The sequence below is a fragment of the Crocodylus porosus genome, unplaced genomic scaffold (assembly GCF_001723895.1).
Source record: "Crocodylus porosus isolate Cpor-Errol unplaced genomic scaffold, CroPor_comp1, whole genome shotgun sequence".
In the NCBI taxonomy this organism is placed as follows: Eukaryota; Metazoa; Chordata; order Crocodylia; family Crocodylidae; genus Crocodylus; species Crocodylus porosus.
In genome coordinates, this window is record NW_017728926.1 from 5,057,371 (window position 1) to 5,081,062 (window position 23,692).

At 41.8% G+C, this 23,692-nt stretch overlaps 1 protein-coding gene across 3 annotated transcripts in view; it reads right to left on the minus strand.

The window, feature by feature from the left end:
- Positions 1-23,692, minus strand: part of PRDM16 (PR/SET domain 16) — a 459,646-nt gene that overhangs the window by 297,602 nt on the left and 138,352 nt on the right. For all 3 annotated transcript variants that reach the window (XM_019541250.1, XM_019541249.1, XM_019541251.1), the window contains exon 2: positions 6,333-6,682. In XM_019541250.1, the coding sequence (XP_019396795.1) occupies positions 6,333-6,682 (350 nt within the window). The remainder of the gene's footprint in view (positions 1-6,332; positions 6,683-23,692) is intronic.

Genomic DNA, 23,692 nt, shown 5'->3' on the forward strand with positions numbered 1-23,692 from the left:
GAAACCCTCACTCTTGGAAATATGTGCAGATGTCTCTTCCCACTTTATTTAATTTTGTTTAAGCCCCAAGGAAGTATGATACGATTCTTTTTTCAGTTCTCAGAGCCAGTTCTCTGAAGCACATTCTTCCTTAGTGTGCGTATGTCATGATTTCTCAAAAAAAACCCAACCCCCCCGCCCCAAAGAACCCCATAATGTTTAAATATTCTCTCCTATGGGAGCAAAGAGGTTGAACTATTATGTGTAACTGACACCATAAAGTAACTCAGATATTCAAGCAGAGTTCACTATTGGCCTGGATATGATCCTGGGGCTTTCAAGCCAAGAACTCTTGCTGTGACTTAACTGCTTATTACTGTTAATTTATCAACGCCAATCACTTATTTTAATAGGATGCTTTCTATCCCACCTTTAAAAACTGAACTAATACACGGCACAGGGCAGTGGGGAGGGTTATTCACAGAAAAGAAAAATTCACAAAACCTAAAATCCAGGTGGAAGAAGAATCACTTTCTTTGATTTAATAGAGCTTCACTTGTTAAAACACAAAATAAAAAGGAAAAACAAAGGAACTGATCATTCTGTTTGACCTACTCTATTCTGTGAAACAAAATGAGTTAGTAGCATATCTAAATATTACTCCCAAGTCCCCTTACATTCAATTGCTCCCTCTAGGAGTCTCTCCCAGCCATTTTTAATTAGCAGAATAAACTGCACAATGATAAATGTCATTATTTACTCAACAAAATGATCAAAATCATTGTGCTGGCTTTTTTTTTTTTAAGGCCCCAGGGGGAATAAAGTGAAAACATGTTGTGATTTATTTGGGGCATTGTGTCTGGTGTGGTCTGTGTCAGCAGGCAAGGGAGTAATAGGACCAAAGCAGCTAAACAGAAGCGCACTTGCATCACACTAAATAATCAAAGGCTTTTAAATTTGTGCTGTGTCCTCTTCTTTAAAAAAATAAATAGACAAATGTGACCAGCACCGTGGTTTCAGGGAATTGACTTCAGAGAGAAAACATAGAGCACACACAGTCCTATATAAGCATTTACTGAATCATCTCGGGCAGGGGGGAGAATAAGCAGCCAGACACATCTCATATATTCTTATGAAATGAGCGTGAGTCATTCACTGTCATTCCATGCTAGGAAAAAAAAGGCATATGAATAACAGGTGTGGTTTAAATTAAAGAATTTGTTTAAAAATACATTCTGGAAAGCAAATATTTGAGAAAAAAAATGTGTAAAGACACAATGTGGTTAAAGAAATGAAGCAGATAAAGCGGGGGATTTTCACCCTATTCAGACCTGATTCTTCCCATCCTGCTAAAGAGGAAAATGTCAATAATAAACAATTATGCATCTTTTTCTGCTTCAAGGTCAGACCCATCCTTATGTATTCCCTACCTGATGTTTCAGGCTACTTAGAGGAAATAATGAGTAAGCTGAAAGTTTCAGTAAATGGCATTCTTTTTTTTCCTCCTGGAGCTAGATGTTTAACATTGGTGCCAGGCATGGATGAAGCATATGAAATAAAACTGGCCCCTACCTCAAGCAGCACCGAGCTGCCTCTAAAGTTTGAAGAGGTTCAGTTGACTTTTTAGTTTCATTTTAATATTCATATCCAAGCCTAAAATCTGAAAGCTGATCTTTCATTCTTGACCTGAACAGACTAGTCCACCCTGGGGGAGAAGGCAGGGGGAGCCCATGCCAGTAGATTTCCTAGACTGAAAAGTTTTAGTGCAAGAATTTCATCCATGAAGTTATCAAACTGAAGAATGAAATGGTGGATGCCAAAATTATCCTGTGTGAAATAAAAACACTAATGAAATATATTTGATATTGCAGAACAAATCATTCATGTAGCCAGCAATAAATAGCAACAAGTAAGTAGCCCTGTGATAGGATACCCCTTAAAATGCATGAGAAGACAAGGCGGATTGAAAGAACAGGTTATGTAGAACTATTTAACAAAATAATGTTGAACAGAAGAAGAGTACCTGCTGATAGAGAAGTACAGAACTAGAACTACAATCATTATCTACTAGCACATTACTACCATGATAACCACAGTTATAGTAAGAAAGAGCATGTAGACACACGCGTTTAGTTCTGGAGTTTTCAAAGATCCACTGATCATATTTTTGTCATGTCTGCTGTTCCCTGCAATGACTTTCATTGAGAGGGGATGGAAACACATGGCTAAATAATCAATAGTCTTTAATACAGAGGATACTAAGCAAAACCAAAAGAGGACGTTTCTTGTCAGCATCCAGAGTTAAGCCACCTTAACTAACTAATGTAGGCAGAAGCACTGTTCAAAACGTGGATTCCAGTTTAGAACACAGAAAAGATACAAAACCATCTCCTATGTGGCACGTCTAGGTGGCGTGACACAACGCAGATTTCTAAAGACAAGTTTAAAACTGCTTAGAAGTGATTGGAAAATGACCCAGAACAAAACGGGGAGGAGCCCAAAAAGTAGGTGATTGGTGTCTGTACTACCAAGGTCAAACAAGATAGCGTCAGGGTGGATCTAAGACAGTGTTTGAGGACGTTGGAGTGAGGACAAATACTTCTAACTTTCTGGCATGAAATGTACCTGTCAGCCAGGGAACAAAAGAATGCCGCAGCAATGCGAGGAATACCATAGAGAAGGGAAATTCACTCACGTACACCACAAAAATAAATAGTATCACAAAGTCAACATATATGGCAGATAATAGATATGGCCTGTATCGGGCCTGGCATTTGGTGAGTAATGGAGATATGCAACATTACTTAAAAATATGAAAGTAAACAAAAGCCTTTATCAGAATAACATAGGAGACAAAAACAAAGTTACCTCAAGGTCAAAGAAAAAGTTTTCCAGTATTCAAATTTCTTCCAATTTCCAAGACTTGTGAGCCAAAAAGATAGTGTTTTATCTACCAAGTGTTCCAAAGGTGTGGACACGGTAACAGTTACACTGGCATTAAATTATACCTGCGTAAGATGTTCCACTATAGCTGTTATGTCTGTATGCTCCTGTTATGGTGTAAGATGGAGCAAAACTGGTATAACTTCAACCCTGAATGAAGTAGGGCTACAGTAGTTCTTGGGCCTCTTACACTGCTATCGCAGCAGACAGACGTAGCAGCTAAATCAGAACAGCTGATATGTACTTGTGTGCAACAAGCCCTTCCCCACGATGCACTCACATTTTTTTACACACTTTAAAAATGATGTCTGTGCACAGCCTAAGGAGGACAGACCTGAATAAAACCTAATTCCGAATGTAACAGTTTTGGAAAAAAACGGGAGGATTAACTTCTCTGTTAAAGGCACTTCCTTTTTGTGGCCTAAGAACCATTTAGACGGCATATTCCTTGAGGAATGTTTTCCTTCGTTCCACAAGGTATTACCATATTGCTCATAAAAGAATATTTAACATGTGAACAGTATTTTGTGCGATTCCACAGCTTCTCTGTACCCACACCCTCCCTGAAATGGCCAAATATTTCCAATGCTCTAACGGATGAAAAACTCCTTTTCCACAAGCACACTTTGAAAGCAATGTTGACCCAACATTCAACACATTCTGAAGTGCACAACAGAAAAAGCTAACTCCAGGATGAACCTACGAGGCACCTCCATTACATATCCGGAAAAGTTAAGCTGTGAGTTCTCTTTTCACATGTCTTTCCTTTTCTCTTAAAAAAAAAAAAAAAATTATGATAGGGAGATCTGACTCATTCATTCATTCAACCAAGCCCTGATTCTAGCACCTCAGAAACTTCCTATTGCAGAGGGAAGGCAAAATATAGTTGAATTTTGTTTTCGCAGCGAGTACCTTCAGCTCTTTTATACACTTTAGACGTATTTTAAAAAGTAAGCAAACACATCTGTTGCAGCTGGGCACATTTCTCTGGGCTTCACAGAATGTAACTGTAAAGTCTACAGAATCAATACATTTTAGAAGTATAACTACGAGAAGAGCTGAGCATAAACTTAGTTTAAATTAAATCTGACCTTTCTTCTTTTTGACAATTCTTTGTTATTTATGAACTTGGACAAAAAAAATTATGGCATATCAGCAGCTTTTCAAATAACTCCCGTTTAGGTTTCTTTAATAATGTATAAAATTCTTATTGCTAGTGAGGATTAGTGTCATTTGATATTATATGCCTCAAGATCCATTTAATTTCAAGACAACTTTCATTTCCTCACACAAATAGTTTCAGATCGCTCTTATTATTCATTGTGTTTGTGACCACTCACATGAGTAAAATCCTACGCACAAAGATATTCAAGGAAAAAAATGACAATTTATCCATCCCTGTAAGTCATGGAGTAAGTAGGTCCTTGCTAATACAAAGTGAATTGTTTCAGACATGAGGAAAGCTGCTACAAACGAATGCTATTTTTGGTGATTTTTCACTGGCTGGTTTCTGATTGTAGAGGTGAGTTTATAAAAACTTTTCTAAGGTTTTGGGACTGTGTGTGTGAACAACATAAAACCTGTAAAGTAACTACATCATGTGTTTGCGCTGAATTTCAGCCAGGACAGGAAGAAGAAATACCAAGAGAAAGGTGACTCTTGTGCTATCCAGTTACTAACCTGACCAAAACCAAGAAATACTGAAAACCTTTCTGGAGAGCATCTCCCCAAGGGTCTCCTAGCTACTGGGGTTAACAGAACTTCAGGTATTTTTGTTTTAACACTACTGAAAATCATGAAAGTTTCTGCAAAGCTGCCAATATGTGTTTGAGCTAATGTAACATTCTGAAATAATTCTCCCCAGTTATAACTTACTGGAGAAAAAGAAAAGTCTAACCAAGTTAGATTTCATGGGTCTGTGACTGTTACACCATCCTGCACTGAAGACACTTAAATGGTTCTTAAATAGACGATCTGTGCTCTAATACATTCGTAAGTGAAAGAGATTCAGGCACAAGTAAAGATATCCAGTAGCTAAGCTTCCCTTAGAATGAGCTGTCTGCATCGATGTAGTGAAACGAAGTATGCCAGAGAATTTCAGAGCAACATGATATTAATTGTTGTTCTATTGCCTTGTGCTGGTTTAAATCATACAGACTATACCTGCCTCTTTTTTTTCCACATGAGAAAGCTTATTGGGATGTTACTGTTGTTTCCAGCAGCGCACAGATAACAAACATGACTAAATCACGGGCAATACAGTTTAAAAGGAATTCCACAGTTTCTCTTCTCGAACCCAGTTTCTTAAACCTCATTAGATATGTGTAAGCATGAAGTGACAGATGCTGTGCCAACTCTCTGGAGAATGTGAAACGGCTGAAAGCAATAGACTGACACCAGTTCATGCTATCTGAAGATCTGGCCTTCAGATTCAGTTCTAAATGGATTCCCCATTTAATGGTGGGGAAGGATACTTTGGACTCCCATACACATGCTCCGGGGTGGGGGGCAGGGGCATTTTAATTAGAGCAGCTCTCAGGAGTTGCTCTAATTAAAATGCCTGCAGTGGCTCATGTATTCAGGGCCCCGTGTTTCAAAATGGCAGTGGTGGCGCTTTAACTAAAGCTTGTTCGACCAGCTTTAAAGTGCCCCAGCTGCCATTTTGAAACACGGGGACGCTAAATACACGAGACACTGCAGCACGCTGGAGCAAACTTAATTACTTGAGTCTGCTCTGATGCATTTGAATCAGAACGTGTCGGAGCATGTAGGAATATACAAATGGGGGAGGCTTGGGAAGAGTCTAAGGATAGACTCCCAGTGGGGTTCAACACTGTTTTCCATTTTCTAAAAAAACTCCTTGTTCTGTTCCAGAGGAAACCCCGCCCCATGTCTTTTTGTGCCTCTTTACCATGGTCACAGGATAGTGAGCTCCAGAATGCCTGCTTCAAGGATGTTAGCAAGCTATTTTCGTTGAACAGCTTGTAAGGTCTGGCAACGCAAACACAGACTGAATATCTAGGGTGGAATATTGAAATATTTTGCTATCTGCAAATGTATAGTGCAATTAATCTTACTTGTTCTGTTGTGGCAGCAAGTTCTGAAACACAACTTGAAAATTGCAAGAATACGTATTTTAAGAAATGGTCCAACTTCAGTAAGGCCAACCGTACTAAAATAGTGCTAGAGCAGTATTTGTACCCCAGAGGAAGACCTACAGGATTTTGGATGCTTTTTTCTTTAAATAGTGCATGCAAACTGTTTTGCAAGATAAGCCAGGGAAACATAACATTAGTAAAGTCACTCCTTCCCATACACTCCTATCCCCAGGCCAGTCAGGACTCAGTCTAGCTTATTAAACAGTTTGTACAAGACAAATGAGTGTGATCAATCATATTCAGCTTGCTTACCTCCCATCCAAAGTTTGTTTCCTTTAGCGTGTTCCTTTGCACTGTCGTATAAGGTCCAAATCTTTCCCCAGCTTCAATCTTCTTTTTGGCCCAGATCCCTAGCCCTGCCCCTGGAATCGAGGATTCTCTGAGTTCAAAATCTGCTGGTATTGGAATGTCATCAGGAATGTAGACAGGAGCTTCATAAGGTGAGCCCTCCTTGGGGGTGAAGTCCTCGCTGGTGGGAAAAGGTGATGGAGGGCCGACAGGGATGGGGGACATAATACTGTCCTCTGTTTCCTCCTCTGCACTCTCACCAGCCAGGAGATCGGGATCGGTCTCGTACATATTATTTACAATCTCGCTATCACCTACAGAGAAAACAACAGAACAAAACAACCTGTCATCCTGAGGTGAACAATTAGTGATCTCCCTTGCCCTAAACAAGAAATATCAAAATGCTGAGGACGTGCTAAGAAACGGTGCAAGAAGAATGATGATCCTGAGCTCCAGACTTCAGACTCACAGTTACCCTTGTTGATTTTGAGGTATTTCCATGCCTCCTCCATAACCTGAAGAAGAAGGGCTCAAGTTTGGGTCTACGTCTAAAATAATGCACAGCTAATGATAATGATATAAGGCTCCCCCTTCCTTGGCTAATTCTTTGGGTCCAAGTTATTGCTTAAGATGTCTGTTGGTTTGAAGAGTACTGAGTGTCACAAAGTTTCACACCTCAGAATGGAAGTTGTATTTTAAAAGGAATAAAAGGCAATAGTGAGCCAGAAAAAAAGGACATAGAGATACTGGCTGTGCAGTATATGAGACAGCAGGAATCGGGGCTAGTAACCAGGCCTATCATGCTGCATTGCCTCAGGGAAGTCATTACAGACAACCTCCATTGAGGAAATGAGACTGGAGGAAAACAGACAAGGAACTAGGGCTGCCTTCAATTGTTCATTTCTCTAAGCGGCTCAATATACTTTACATCAAAGGCCACAAGCCACAAAAAAGCAAAATTTTGGTTGAGATTTCACATGCACAAAAATTAAGTCATCGAACGGAGCTCTCTCTTTCCTTTGTGGGCCATGAAATAAGTCACACCTCCATACCAGGAAGCATAGGTGCTTCCTTCCACTCATTGACAGTATGGCAGGAAGTGCTTGCACAACAGAGCTACTAAATGTCTTATTTGCACTTTGTGAACATCTCTCATGAGCAGCCTTTCAACTGAACAGCCTCACCTGCCCCCAGCTACAGGGCTGAGGTGAGAAGAATCTGTCAGTTCATGGTGACAATGAATGAACAACAGCACTTCTCCACGAACATCCCGCAACATCATTATAGCTTGTGGAGAGCATCAGTAGAAGTCAGTCCTAGAGTATGGACAGCACATTACCACCTAAGAAGCTCTGTCCCAGGACATGGGACGGGGCCTAAGACAGTCTACAGGTTTCAGGAGTAATATAGTCATCAGCACCTGTGGTTCAAGTTTGGCAAGAGCTGCCTGACTAGTTTTAGATTTGGTTCAATGGGTTATTTAATAAAATCTGTGGCCAACTTGACCTTCAAATTATGTCTCCTTCTTTATATGTGGCTTGGCACTTGGCAATGAATGTTCCTTCTCAAGCAGAACTATAGCATCACTAGTTTACAATATTGTATTAAGAGTAATGTATCATATATGCTTAAGCAGCGGACATTTTAAGTTGCCTTCCCAACCACAGTACATATATTGTTTCACAAAACTCCATAGGACAGGGGTGTGGTTTGAAGCTACTACACTGAAACAGAAAGCTATGGAAAAGTTGTATATTTTTCTGGAACTGATATTATTCCATGCATCATTTCATAATCTGGTTAGAAACAGATCAATTCAAGAACTACTGAAAACCGTTCTTTCTGAGGAAACCAAAACCTTTAAAAGTCATGTGGCTAAAACACTTCTTTAATTTAGCAGCATTCAGAACAGCGATTATTAGTATTTAAGTGGCCTGGCGGTTTCTTTTTTTAATTGATTTGTGTGATCTTTTCACAAAAGCAACAGCAGAACTGCAGCTGTTCCCCTTGTGCCTAAAGTTCTTAAGTTGTTTAGGTTACAAAAACACCCACATAAAACATTTAAATGGGATGTATGCAGAATAAAGGTAAAATTGTAAGTAGGAGCAATTAGCATTATTAGTCAGAATTGGTAACTGTGTCCAGTTACAAACAATGTGTCCAAGCTAGTGAGGGCTTAGCACCCTTGCCTCAAAATGTTTACAAATAAAGTAGAAGGTACTCAGCGCTTTGAATGACTGGGCCAAATCAGACTGGAAAATGGGATGGAGTTGTGTTTTTTTGTTGGGTTTTGTTTTGTTTCTTTTAAACAACAAACATCCTTAATCCTGCAAGAGTGTTGAGGCTTCATTCTTACAGAACAATTAGGAAATTAGTGTTGTTATTTTAGCAAGCACAAATTATTACACTTGAGATAATTACAAGGACATGCCGTCATTAAAGCCATAGCCGCAAGCATCAATTTTCATGTTTGATTTTCGCTTCTAAAAGCTAAATGCCTCCTCGCTTCACCCCCTGAAGAAAAAAAAAAAAAAAAGAAAGTGAGGATTTGAAGCCTACTCCATCAGGTGTTGAGGATGGCTAAGACACTGGGACCCAGAATGAGAGAGAGCTGAGAATTTTCCAACAAAACAGATCTGCGTCGGGAAATGCCGATTCACTGAAACGGACACGGGGCATGGAAACACGTCGGTCTGGACGAACCTCCAGCAGAACTCTGCGTGCCCGTGACAAACCGCCTCGTCTCCCGACAGTTCATCTGCAAGACTACTGGGAAGAAAGGGCCTTCCAGCATTTGCAGCTCTAGCGTAGCTTTGCCCTGCGGACTGCCTAGAGTCCCGGGAGCTCTGGGGCTCCTGGTACTGATGGCAGGAGTGGCTGGGGTTCTGCTGCAGGAGTAAGAAGCCCTGGCTCCAGCTTCACACCGCAGAGCTGGGAATGTGGAAAACTTAATGGTTTCCAAGATCTCTGTCAGACCAGGAAATGTTTGAAGCTGTGGCTAGGTAGAAAGCCTCAGAGTACCAGCTCTCCTGCTCAATGTCTTTTTGACATTTTTATTTTAGTCATTCGGAAATGAACCCCAGTTCCCCACACCCTGGTTTCCCCAGCAGCAGGAACTTTTGAAATGCATGCTTTTCATTCCAAATGGAATCTTTTTCTTCAGGATTTCCCTCAGAAAGTGGGATTTTTGACCAGCCTGCTCCAGAAGTCAGACGAAGCAAACCTCTTGCAGCGAAAAAAAAATAGCCTTGAGTTGCTTTACTGTGCTGCTATAGACAGAGTGCACATCTGATGTGTATGAGGCTTGCTACAGGATTTGATTATTATTTATATGGTATTACTGTAGTGCCATTCAGTCTGTACAGCCTCTGGTACATAGTAAGAGAAAGCTGTGGTCTCAGAAAGCTGACAGCCTGAACAGGCACGAGGCAAGGGATCCTCATACCATGTTACAGATGGGGAACCGAGGTGCAGGGAAATTAAGTAACATGCCTGAGTTCACATAGGACAGCTGTTGCAGAGCTGGGAAACAAACTGAAATTCTTCCTCTAAAACTTGCACTAAATCAGCTGGTGGCCCTTGCCAAGTGGGTCTACTATGTTAAGCAGACTGTTTATTGCCTTCACCAAATGACCAATCTTCCTCACCCTTGAAGTGGAATGGCAAGGAAAAACTAGGCTTTCTATAAAGGTTTCCACTCTCATTCCCTCCCAAAAAAGGCATCCTTTCACCCCACAAACACCTCCTTTAAGCATGAATGGAGGAGATCTATTTTTCAGTAAACACAACAATCCAGAGAAGGGTAATTTGTAAAAGTACCACTGTAGTTTGCAATCCAAACATAGGCCTACAATGACTGCTAACCAGGCTTCAATTACAGTAGAAGTGTTTCCAATCACTCTCTTCTAGGTTGCTGGATGGCTCTGCCAAGAACATCAGTTTTTTACGACTTAGAAATATGCTACACAATTGTATGTTATTTACTTGTAAGGAAACCTGAAATGCTTTATTTTGGTTTTTCAGTGATTTCAGGTTATAGGTTCATGACTGTGATGATCATTCCAAAACCTTCTTTAGGGAGGCCTAAAAAAAAAAAAAAAAAAGGAAGAAAAAAACAAAATACTGGGAGTAGGGATGTATCTAGGGGAAAAAAACTCCAGGATATAGTCATAAAAATGTAAATCTTCATGAGTTCCACTTAGTCATGCCAGCCTCAATATTCTTCCTCTAAAACTTGCACTAAATCAGCTGGTGGCCCTTGCCAAGTGGGTCTACTATGTTAAGCAGATTGAATTGTATTAGTAGATGTTAAGAATCCTGAACCAAAAAAGATGACAAAGCCAGAAGGGAAATACAGAGCACCCGAGTGAGGGACTAGCGTTAGAGGGATGGGGGTGAGGAGTGGAACGCAACTAGGTTACGGAAAATACAATGTTAGCCAACTACCTCCCATTCTTACGGAAATCAAGACAGTCTGCTATATTAGTAATCAAGTACCTGATTCATAGATTTTATGGCCAGAAGGGGCTATTGTGATCATCCAGCCTGATCATCTGTGTAGTACAGGCCCTAGAACTTCCCTGAATTAATTTCTGTTTTCAGTCCAATAATAGTGGTTGAACTATAATTTGGAATCACAGTCTCATAGGTTGGAAGGGCCTTCAATGCTCGTTTGGTCCAAACCTCTGCAGAGCTGCAGGATTTTCCGTTCCTAACAGACAGATACTTATCCAGCCTTTTGTTGAAAACCTCCAATGAAGCTTTCACATCTCTAGCTAGACTGCTTGTTCCTTTGCCCTACTGTTCCTACAGTGAGGAGGTTTTTTATGCGAGTTAAGCTGTATCTACTTTACTGTACTTTGTCTCTTCTCATGTCAAGAGAGAACACTATTTCTCCATCTTCTTCATGGCAGCCTTTCAAATATCTGAAAACTGCTATCATGATCCCCCCTCCACCATCTTCTCTTTTCCAAACTAAACACAAGTAGTTCCTGCAACTTCTCCTCATATGGCTCGTTTTCCAACCCCTTTATCATCTTCATTGCTTGCTTTTGAATCCTATTTTGTCTGCATCCTTCTTTAAAATGCAGTGCCCAGTTTCAAAATGCAGTTTAGAAAAACATCCCATTTTTTTACTCAAGAATGTCCAGTGATAACAAATCCACTGCAAGTTTTGGAATTAACCACAATTCTAGTCTCGGTGAATAACTGCTATTAGAAAGCACACCTTATTTCTTATTTGAATTGTTGTCAACTTCCAGCCACTGAATTTTCCCAATACTGCAGCTAAAAGCTACTCCAGTCAACAGTAGTTGTAAATGGGTCCCTATTCACTCAGGGTACAGAGTCAAAGGCAAGTAGACATGATGCTAGCTACATCTGTCCTTTGTGTGCCATTGCCTACAGAAATTGGTGCATTTTAATTGTGTTACCCCAATGGCTTCTAGGCTTAGGACAGGACTTTGACTTCTATGCAACAGTCCTCACTTCATACACTAAACGATTGCATTAGTCCTTTTAACCAGTGTTGTACTACAAGCTCATGATCAGCTGATTATTCACTGCAACCAGCATATATAAAGTAGTCCTGCAAAGCACCCTGGATGGGAACAGAGCTGCTAATGTGCCTCTCTCCTCCTAGGTAGGCAGCACCTTTGCAGGATTTGGGGATAATCTTGATCACAACTTTGAGAGGGATTCTGTTGGTTATGATCCCATCTGATGTTTACAAATGCGATTGTTGAAACTGTCTCCGCAGCAGCTGCTGTCAGTCCTCATGCATAAGGAGAAAGTGCAGCTGTGATGGTGCAAAGTCTGACTGAGCTTTGAATGAGCAGACACCAACTGGGCATGCTCCAAAGGAGTTGTAACTATTTACAATATGGCATTTGACTGGTCCTTTATGAGGAAGAAAGATTCCTAACTATGGGCCAGATCCTTTTCAATTTGCATAAATGTATTCATAAAAGTTATGAGTCAGTGTATAGTCTGATACTTTTACTGCTGATGCATAATACCTTGACTCAGCTGAAGCCAGTGGAATAACCCCGGATAAGTTTCCAGTAAACCAGAGTCACAGCATCAGAATTTTATCACAAACTATCACTAAAGTGTTTTCCAAAAAAATATCCTTCTTCCCCAAGGGCTAAAATTTAGCATAAAATAAATTTCAGCCTTTGCCAGGAATGTTACTAGGAAATGAAAACTGAGTTATCATGGGTCTCCATAATTTCTGCCACATTAGCTCTAGTGTATTGGCTACTGTGCACTGCAATATACATTATTTAAATGAAGCATAATAAATTGGTATTCACAGGCCTCCAACTATACTGAAGCCAAACTGACATTACTTCCAAAATTCATTTACAGCAATAAATATAGGTTTTACATTTGGCAAGAAGACAGAAGCTTTAACAGAAACTTGGGTAAAACATTAAATTATTATTCCCAAATATCAGCCTTAATAAGACAGTTATTAGATGTGGAGGAACACAATAATGGTTCCCCTTAAACTATATTTATTGTAGATTAGTAGCAGTTACATCATAATAAGTCTATTCCATCCTTGTTAATCCTAAATTAAGAGAAATAAATGTATATCCCATCAATTAACATGTCAGGATTGGAACACACAGCTTCTGTAAATGTAATTGAAATAGAATGTGGCCTATTAATCCTTGGTAATCATGGGACTTATAGTGCAAAGACAAACCTATGATACCTGATTTTTCAAGTGACAAATTCAAAAACCTGTCTGATTTCAAGGTGGGAAAAACAAATGGCTAGTGAAGTGCCTGGACCACCATATGCTATTGGAACGGAAAACTCTCAAAGCAAAACCTTGGGATTGGCTCGTAGATTCATGGATGCAGGGCTGGAAGGGACTTGCAGATCTTCTAATCTGACCCCCTGCCCTGGGCAGGAGAGAAAATGGGCTCAAATGACCCCAGCTAGGTAATCGTCAAGCCTCCTCTAGAAGACCCCCAGGGTAGGAGCCAGCACCACTTCCCTTGGAAGTTGGTTCCTGCTCCTAGCCGCCCTGACTGTGAAGTAGTGTCTTTCAGGACACAGAGCATATCCAGGCAAATACAGAAGTGAACGGAAGGCTGAGTGTGAGGGAACAAAGGGTGGAAGCAGATGAAACTGGGTAAGCGAAAAAGACCCACAAAAAGGCTGCCACTGAACCAAAGGCACAGCACAGTGAATTACAGGGAGCCAGCTTATTTGTATAATTATGCCCACAGCATGCTGGAAATGAGCTTAGCTAGAACCCTGTTTCTGTCTGAACATCCTTCTTCCACAGTTAGTCATAAGAGGGTTGAACAGGCTGCTGGCAAGTGGCAATTCTTCAGCACATTTCATTTAGAGTCTGAGCTGCCCTGCTAAGCCTACGTCTTGCCTTCAAGTCCTGTCCTTGGTCCTCCCTGCCCAGACGCTTTGATCAGCCTCGCCCTTTGGTGACCTTCACCCTTCTGCTTCCTTTCCATGCCCTGATTCCCGTGTAGGTCAACTGTTCCAGATCTCACCTCAGTCTCTGCACCCTGGCTGTCCCTGACTTTCAACTCTGCTCGAGGCAGGCACTGGAGTGCCCATATCCCGATCTCTGATTTCCTAATGTGGAAACATACAGTATTTCCTGCAGTGACACTCAAATGTTGGCATCTAAATACTAATTGCTTATTTTTAAATTATATCATGGGCCCATCAGAACTATCTATGAGCTGAGCATATGCCCAATGTGAAAAATTACCAACAACTAATTAAATAAAATTGCACGTGTGAGTAACATGCGAGAACCCCTTCAAACCAAACATGTTACACAGATGCTGGGCTTTCTACTGTGGCCCACAGCCCTGGTCTCTGGATTCTGATCTCTTGCTACAGGGCTCTGTGAAGCTAAGCTGGGTTTAAGACTTCATGTAAGTGAGATGAGAAGAAGGTCTGTTGTGTTTTTGTGGAGTAATAAGAGACTTCTGGAGTCATGGAGAATGCCCTCCACTCCTCCGCGCCTTGACATTCAAATCTAGGATCTTATCAAGATGATTCATGCTGATCTCAACTATCATGATAGCACATGACAAAAGAGGCTGTCAAAATGCTGCCAGCTGCCCATGCAAACACCAGAGAGCCTTGAAAATTGGGCCACGTAATTCAATTCTAAACAGGGCAGAAAAGCAAAGCATACCAACCCAGAGGAGCCTCAAAATGAGCAAGAAGGAAACCTTAGAGGGAAAATGGGTGACTCTCAGAGTACTAATGTTTGGGGATTTTCCAACAAGAGTCAATTGCTGAGCGATGACCTTCATATGTAGGGGAAATGGAGCTTTCTTCATCCAAAGGGGAAAAAGGAAAAAAACAGATGAAAAGAAAAAGAAAAACACATTTGTCATACAATACAAGTAGTTGAAGTATTTTGGGAACAGATTTACCATCTCTCAATTAAACATGAGGCAGCATGACTGTGCTTTCATTGCACAGTAGTTTCCACTATGATAACAAGTCCAACAACTGCTTCATTGTGGGCTGTGCAGAAATGAGAGGGACTCCCACAGTGCATATTAATGACTGACCTCTGATGTAATCAGGGGAAAAAATAGCACCCAACAAAAATTACAGTTTTCACTGCAGCATGGAAGACATTTTTACTGCCACATAGGAACTATCAGGCGAGAGCAGCTACTACAGTGGGGCTCAGCTTAAGGAGTATGTACTGCATCTCTGTTGTAATCTCAGAATGGGCCTCCTGTACTAAAGAAATATCTCCTCATTTTTTCAGATCTAATAAAGATTTTCTCGAGACTGCTTCTTTTTTCCTCCCTCTGAGAACCTGCGTGGCCTATTTCACCCAGGGAGAGGATTTTGCTGTACTTGCTGACTTTTTCTGTTCCAGCTTTGAGGAAATGCAGCAAACCACCTACTACAGCTTACCAGTGTTTCCTCTAGTAAAAAGCGCAACCCTGCTTACGCAAACATGTCCCCAGAAACAAGCTTTCATAAGCATTATACACCATAATCCTGAAAATACTTGTGGTTGCTGTAAATGTTTTCTCTCCTGGTATTAGCAAGTCAAATTATTTTCTACTCTATGATTAGCCTCTTTTGCACTTAAGGAACAGGAATTCCAACAGAGTTGAAAAGCAAAATTGGGCTTAGTGGAGAGCAGCCTGTGAGAAACGTGAAATGGTGCAGGTAGAGAATAAAGACCATTCAGTATTAAAGCCCATTAATTAAGTTACATTGCTATTAGGGCTGAACAGACTAGTCCAAATAAAGCTAAAAAGTCATCCTGCAGTTTAACCTCGCACTCGATTTAACTCTATTTTTGGAGGATCAGTGAAGCAGGGTTAGCTTTTCCATTTCCATGTAGTGCTGCACTTTCTGAGACTTGAAGTGGAAATACCAAGTGACCAGGAAACAGAATATTCTCATGGCAGTTCTGATCTACCCGGTACCTGAGAGGAAGTTTTAGAAACCATACAGGATCTCCAGACTTCAGATAGGCTGCCTGAAGGCATTTCAACTTTGGGATGTTTGTCCAAATGGATCTTTGCATCTTTCAGTCCTTTCCATCCCTTGAAAAAGAGGAGGGATGGGTACAGAGAAAAACAGAACTATTGCTTTGCGCCCATTTCCCATACGCCAGTTTGCAGAAGAGCTGGATTGCGCAGGGTGGGTAGTAGCTGCATTTCTGACACAGAATTTACTCTGAACGTGCCCAGGAATTTCAGGAGACATCCTGACTTCAGTGCTCCCCCTTGGCAGTGCAGCTCCACAGCAATCCTTCCTATTGGCTGTGCATCAACAGGGTTCAGTATATTCCTCAGGCAATGCTCCCATTTGAAAAAACAACCCAGAAGAATTGCCTGAGTGCCAGGCAATTGATTCAAATACCTCCATACCTCTGATTCAAAGCCTGTTGAAGCCAATGGAAAGCCTCATGTTGCTCCCAACCTGCAAATGTTTTACAGATTTATATTTTCTGTCACATTAATGCATAATAATAGAACAATAGCTGGTGGTAAGCCAAAGCAATTCAGCCTGGAGTGTGCATCTGTGAGGTGGCTTGCTAGTGGTATTCTCATAAGCTAGGCTTTTCATCAGTCTGACCTCACCGTCAGGTGGCATGGCCTGCCATGGCTGAGAAAGGCATGGTGGTCATTAAGAGTCATCCCAGCATACTTACATGATGCTATCCTTCTGGAGTACAATGTTCATCTGCGGCTCTTAGAATAAAATAAGTCACTCACTGGGCACGTCTACACATGCATTAATGTGCCACTGCTACTGCACATTGTTTAGTACATCTAATATGAGGTACTATGTAAATGCGCAGCAGCCAGCACTAGTGCACAGTAGCAATAGCCCACTGAGTTTTTGTGATGCTTACTGCACAGTAGACTAATTCTACTGCGCATTAGCATGCTCTTTGTCATGACAAGCTAATGTGCAGTAGAATTAATCTACTGTGCACTACATGTCTCACGTAGATGCACCCAGTAAATGGTGGTATTACTCTAAAGTGCTGTTTCACTCTCTTTTCCCCTATCTTTTCTACCCTTATGCAAGGAAATAAGACATGAAGAAAACATCTGGGACAATATGGGTGCAGAACATCTCTACATAAGAAGCCATACAAGCTAGTTGGGATATTTTTCAGTAATGTCCACTCAGAAATAACAAAAAAGTGTGCAAAATCTGCAAAGATTGACTTCTACCCAGGACTCTTACCCAAATCATTACCAGCTGAGAGGCATGGAGACTGCTTTTTATCTCACTTTTAAAAGCTGATGACCATGAACCAAGAGGATCATGTTTCTAGGTTGGACTATGTCTGCATACCAGACTCCTGCAGGGCAGGGCCAGGCATGAGTGGGTGGACTCTACTACTTGGTGGAACCTCTTTAGTTAGTCTTACCATTTGATTACAAGCAATTGCTGTTGGAGATGCTATAAAAATATTATTGTCTTAAATGTTCTGCATTACACCTCCATACTACATATTGCACTGTTAACCCTTTCTGGCTGTCCTCATTGCTGCTGTGTGTTACACGACTGGAAAAAAACAAAGCTCGCTAGCTTATCTCCTTCTACCAAGTTTCATCACAGATACCTGGCTCTTATTCAAGTGTGGTATGTGGGATGCTGCCATTCACTAATGACAACCATGCCGTCCTACATATTCCCTCCTCTACTGGCAAGTATTTCAACGCTCTGGAATGTCTGGTTATGTGAAAAGCACTATAGAAATACAACTTGACCTTATTGTTATTGTCATGAAACTAAAATTACTCCTTCAAAGCTCACTAGCAAAATTACTCGATAAAAGACCCTATTGAAAGGTTGATTCCATAGATAATCAGATATGGACATAGGCCTAAAATCTGTGCGACACCAATGAGGTTCCTACAACAATGAAAGTGATGCTTTATTATTAGTGATAGGCCTCATGAATAATCTACTTGGCAGCTGTAATGAAAGGAAAAAAAATCCAGTGTCAAAGGAAATGTGCATGATTCCAGCTAAGAAGTAGCAGAACATTAATGTTTGTATAAGATAGAAAAAGAATTAGGGTTTTTTTTGAAACGGCATAAACACCAATTAGAGAGGAACCCCCTTATCTGAAATGTGACGTTTATATTCACAGACACTGGTAAGAGCGCTGCAGATCCTTAGGGACCTACAGAACGTACCCACAATGAACTCAGATCGGTCTGACAGTCTCTGATCTTCTTTAGATTTCCCTGACCAGTTAATAAACACAAAATTGGGCCCAATCCTAAATTCCTTCTCCCCTCAAAACTCCCATCACGTGCAATGGGAGTGTTGAGAGCAGTGAGAAAGGCAGGATTGAGCCCACAACACTTTTGTCATACTCCATTACATTATGCTGTTGGCTGATATATGGTGACTTTCCACGCTAAAATTTGGCAGACAACTTAAGAACTGGATGTTCACAGAAAACAGGTCATTTTTACTTGCACATAAAATAGCAGCAGTCTCAAGTCCACAGATCTGCCAGGGCAAGAGGATTCTCTGGTGGATTTGGTTTGCGTAAATACAACATACACATAAAAACTTCTGATATTTTCATTTTCTGAACTGAAGAGCAAAGAATTTAAGGCACCCAATGAATTCACACATTTCTTGGAGGCTAGTGTGGAATCTCAGCCCACGGAAAGGAATGTGTGTGAAAGGGTAGAAAATATAAATATCTAAGAACTTCTTCCTCATATAAAAAGAGAGAAAAATTGTAGAGAGAGATGGAGATATTTGGTCAAAATGCACCTTGAGGGGGATAAATATTTGCTTGAGTATTTTTTAAAACTATACAGCCCCAACTTTATAATTTATTTCCATTTGCAGGTTTCAAACTAGACATAGCTGCAAACTATAGTGGTAATGTCTATAACTATTATGGGGCTGCCTACTACAATTTAAAAGCATAGTCAAACAAACAGCAAAGGTATAAAACATCTACTAATGTAAAGTTTTGCTGAGACCTATTTCGTTGTGCTGACTCCAAAGAAGCAGCAGTAACAGCATCAAAAATGTGTCTACCTGGACAGGGAAACGTAACCAGTCCTTTTGTGACTTTATGGAATGTGCCAATGATACTGCGGTGGTTTTTCCTTTAGTCTTGGTTCTTCTTTGTTAAAATGTGCACTGGAATTATTTAGGTTATTGTCATGGTAAAAGGAAAGCATGGAAAACTGCACACCTCCAGCAAAAATAAAAGTAAAGAAACAAATAAATGACTCCTCTCCCACCACTGCAAAAAATAAAAACATCTTTTCTTTTTTTGTTGTTGCTTTTTATTATGTGTCGAAAGGGCATCTGTTTCTCTATTTGGCAGTTGCTTTTTTGTTGTTCCATCAGCAAAAATTTGGTTTTGGTGCCTCAGAATCACATACCAATGGGCAAAAGAACTTAACTACGGGTACATACGCATTTGCTACACCCAGTCTAGGTTTAGGCAGCTTATTTTAAGCCACCCAAACCTAGACCAGAAGCACACCTGCAGCCATTCGTCGCTGCTGGAGTGGCGCAGACAGCCAGAGGTAAGTAACTTGGGGTGGCAGAGAGAGGGGTAAATCAGGGAGCTAAAAATAGGTGTGGAGATGGGTAGAAACAGCACAGCCCTGGGACTGTGCTAGGGACACCTACAAGCATTCACTAGATTGAGTTAACTCCTTTGCAGATTGGGTTGACCCCTTTCCCAATTGGTGCACCATTTATTTTTTGGCTGATTTAAGCCCTGTGAACGCCTGCACAAGCAAGAACGTTTAGATTGACCTACTTTGGCTACGTTGAATTAACTAACACTTGTACATAGCCTATAGTCCTACCTCAGTAAAAAAAACGTGAGTATCTGCTTAGCTTTAAGCAGGTGCTTTAATTTCATGCAAGTCAAGAGAAATTCACATGATCAGTATTTCTGAAAACCAGGTTGCTAACCTGTAATTTCCCATCAGGATTTCTAGCAACCAACTGTCTTTGAATTACCCTTATCTTCTCTAAAAGTCTGAAGGGGCCTACAGCCTATGTCCCCACCCCTCTATGCTACCTTTTTTAAACTAATGACATCTTTATCTCTTAATTCTGGGAACTCAAATTAAATGGTTTCATGGTCTCCGTCCACATATTAGAAGCCACAACTATAACTCATAAAGAACATCACTTGACACCCAGAGACACTCACATTAGTAGGCACTATTAAAACATTAAACAGTAAAAGATCATGGTGAACAATCTTCCCCCGCACACATTAGCCAGGACAGAAATATGGTAGCCTAGTGGAGGCAAAGACTGCACTGGCTCTGCTCACGCTGAGCCGGATTCCTGGAAGACATGGCCTAATTTCCTGGAGCAATAAATGCCTTAACTTCTCCTATTTATTGTAGGAGGACTGTTTCTCTCAAAAAGTCAGGCTCATGTTTTCTAGGAATGTCAACCTAACGTTTTGTGGTGCTCATTCAAAAATTGTCAGACAAAGTGGCAAGGAAGGAGGAAGGCCTTTAAGGAAGTACCGTCTCCAGTAAAACTCCCTTGCCATGTTATCTGGTAATGCTTTCCCTGTCATGCCATCATTTATGGACTGGTAAGTAAAGTGGTTCAGGATTGTAACAGACAATCATAACAGACAGCTCAAGGCAGAACTGATTCAATCTTTGCAGGTTAGTTTAAGCTGCATAGATTGAACTGATAAGCAATTGAACAGACATTCACTTTTGATTCCGGAAATGCAGCCACATGCCTGCAGTGGCCCAGGCCAGAAGCCAGAGATGGGAGTGCTACAGCATGCCTCCCTGCACTGCTAAAGCAGGGGTTTGCAGGGGAGGTGCAAAGCATCCTGGGATGCTAGGGGTCTATGAGTTCATTTGAATCTGGAGGAGATGTGGGACAAAAGTTCAATAAACCAATTTAACCTAAATGAGTTAAGTCTAATACTACATCCTTCCAGGTTTATCTTAAACTGCTTACAGCCATTTTGAAAATGGTTTATGTGGACTGACCTTTTGTTGCATCTCAGATTTGAACTGGTTTCCGATCATTTATACCAGTTTTGTGTGTAATTTCTGTCCCTAGCCTAAAGGTGGAATTTTTTTCTTGAGGTAGGAGGCCCCTTCACTGAGGACACGGAAGAGCCGAATATTCCATATTTGTGCTTATCCAAAGAGGTAAGTAATTCAGGCTGAAGGGCTGAGGCGGCACTTAACAGTATATTTTTTAAGTGCTTGGCTTTCCTAATGCCACAAAGTGTGCTATCATATTTAACCAAATCCTAGATGACTGGGAATTTAAGATCTACCCCTTCAATAAATAGGATCTATCCATGGAAAATTACAAATTTGTTATAACTTTCCATGTATAGAATCTAATTAACGGAAGTTTGTCTTAAATATGCCCGCTCTGCCCCCCACCCCTCCCAACTGCTATAGAGAGAAAAGCAGCAGCGGGGAGCAAAAGGTCAGACCTCTGTCCCTTGCTCCTCCACTTTGTTACCCCATGCTTGTGCCAACCCCCTGCTGCCTGCCCCTAACTCCCTGTCCCTTCACCTACTGATTCCCGCTGCAGCCTGTCTCCCCCACCCCCACCTTCTCCCTGCAGCTTACCTCCCATAACCCCTAATCCTCCCTGCAGCCTGCCTCCCACTCACCCCCACCCCCATATCTTCTGCTGCAGCTCTGCTCCTGAGACAAAGAGCAGCAGCCCCAGCCCAGCCCAGCAATGGAGAAGTGGGGGCTCCTGATCTGGTTAAGTCAGGGCTAGAGGAACCAGAGCTGGAGAAGAAGGTAAGGTAGGAGGGGAAAACTGGATGAAGGCAGCAGGGCTGAAGAGACAGGGTGCAAGGGGGAACCAGGGAGTGGGCAAGGCAGGGGGTGGGAGGCAGGCACAGGAACAAGGAGGCAAGGTGAGGGGGAAGGCTGCAGGTTTTCCCCCATGAACCTGCAGTCTCTTCTGCAACCCACTTCCCTGCCAAATGAGTCACTCCCATCCGTGGCAGGCAATAGCTCAGTTCCAGCTTCAGCCCTAAGGCCAGGGCCAAAGCCAGAGCTGAACTGTGGACTTACTCTGGGATGATGCTTGAATATAAAATGAGGTTTCTTCACCCCCAGCCCCCCATGTTGATTGCGGGGAGAAAAAAAAAATAGTCTTGTCTTGGATTTGAATAAATATTAGGAGTGTGAGAAGCGGGCCCTATTCGATTTGGATTTGGCCTAAATCAGGAACAGTGATTTGATTCGGTGATTTGAATCACTGTCCCTGATTTGATTTGGCTGAATCTCAAGATTCAATGCTGATTCAGAGAATCAGCAATTCGGACATAGACACAGCTTTCAAAGTTTTTTCTACATACCTCGAGGTACCAGTGCGGCTCGTGAACGCTGTGATCATGGGGTAGATGCAGCGTCCCACAGGAGCGTGTAGAGAGGTGGGGGTGGGAAGAGGCCCACTCCCCCCATGTGCTTGGCGGCAAACCAGGAAGTGGACTGGAAGTACTTTTGATCCACTTCCAGGTCTGTTGGGGAGTGCACTGGGGGACCCCCCTGCGCCTCCCTGGCTCAGTGATCAGCCACAGGGGGACCCAGGAAGACCCACCCCAGACCCGGGAGGCACCAGTGGCTGAACCAGAAGGGTGCAGGCGCTCTCTGGCCGACCCGGAAGTGGACCGGAAGTACTTCTGGTCCACTTCCAGATCTCCTGCTGAGCACGCTGGGAAGCCCCCCATGCTCCTGTGGGATGCTCCATGCACCCCAGCATCACAGCATTCGCGAGCTGCCTGCTACCTAGAGGTATGTAGAAAAAACATTTAAAGCTGTGTCTGTGTCCCAATAGTTGAATATTTCCAAATCGGTTCGGAGGGTTCTGACTCAATGCGGAGAGATTAAAGGGTCCTCTGATTTGATTCAGATTTGGAGATCTGGCCACCGAACTAGGCCAAATTTCCGCTGAATCGAATCCGGGACCAAAGCTTCGCACAGCCCTAGTAAACATGGTAATTAGCGCCAGTCGTGGGGATGAGTACACCTTTCGGTTCACTAGGAATCATCCCAAAAGGTAAAATCCATTTAACCGTGTAGCAATGCTCTCCTTTCCTTGATCTGCTTACAACAGTAGTTTTATTGTCACGGCTATAAACTCAGGATGGAGGTTCAAAAAGTTAGTTACTTCACATTCATGAACTCACTCGGCTGGTTTTCCCCAGTTCATTGCAGGAATTTCTCACCTCTAGGTCAGTTGTACAAGCAAATTGCTACATTGCCTGCCAGTGGATGCTGATCACAAAGCAGTGTATTCAGGAAACTGCCAATAAACATGGATCGACACATGCATGCTTCCAGCGGCCTAAATGGTTCTTAGACTTTTGGACAGTACTCTGTGAAGTCTTCTGTACAATTCTGGGAGCACTACAGAAGGTGAAGTAGATTGCACTATGCAGCAGATCATTTAGAAGTATCTCCTTCACTCATTCACGGAAACCCCAAGAAGTTGCAAAAAAAAGATTGCAGATCAGCACCAAAGGAAAAAAGGCGTGCGGGAAACTGAGCCCTACCAAGAACTTGATGTAGCAGTGCCAACAGAAAGTTATATGGTTTACTTCCATCTTGAATTATAACTTTATATCTAATGATTTGGTCCCAATCTGTATTTATCTGGCAGACTTCCTGCTGTAGCTTGGTATGTTTGTCTCTGTTTTTCAATAGTCGGGGTAAGTATCTGATGGGCAGTTTTCCAGCTGGGAATAATGCTACATACTCCATTCAGTCGTGTGTGATTCTTCTTCCTCCTTTTGTGTTCTGTCATGGTGGCCGAGCAATGGG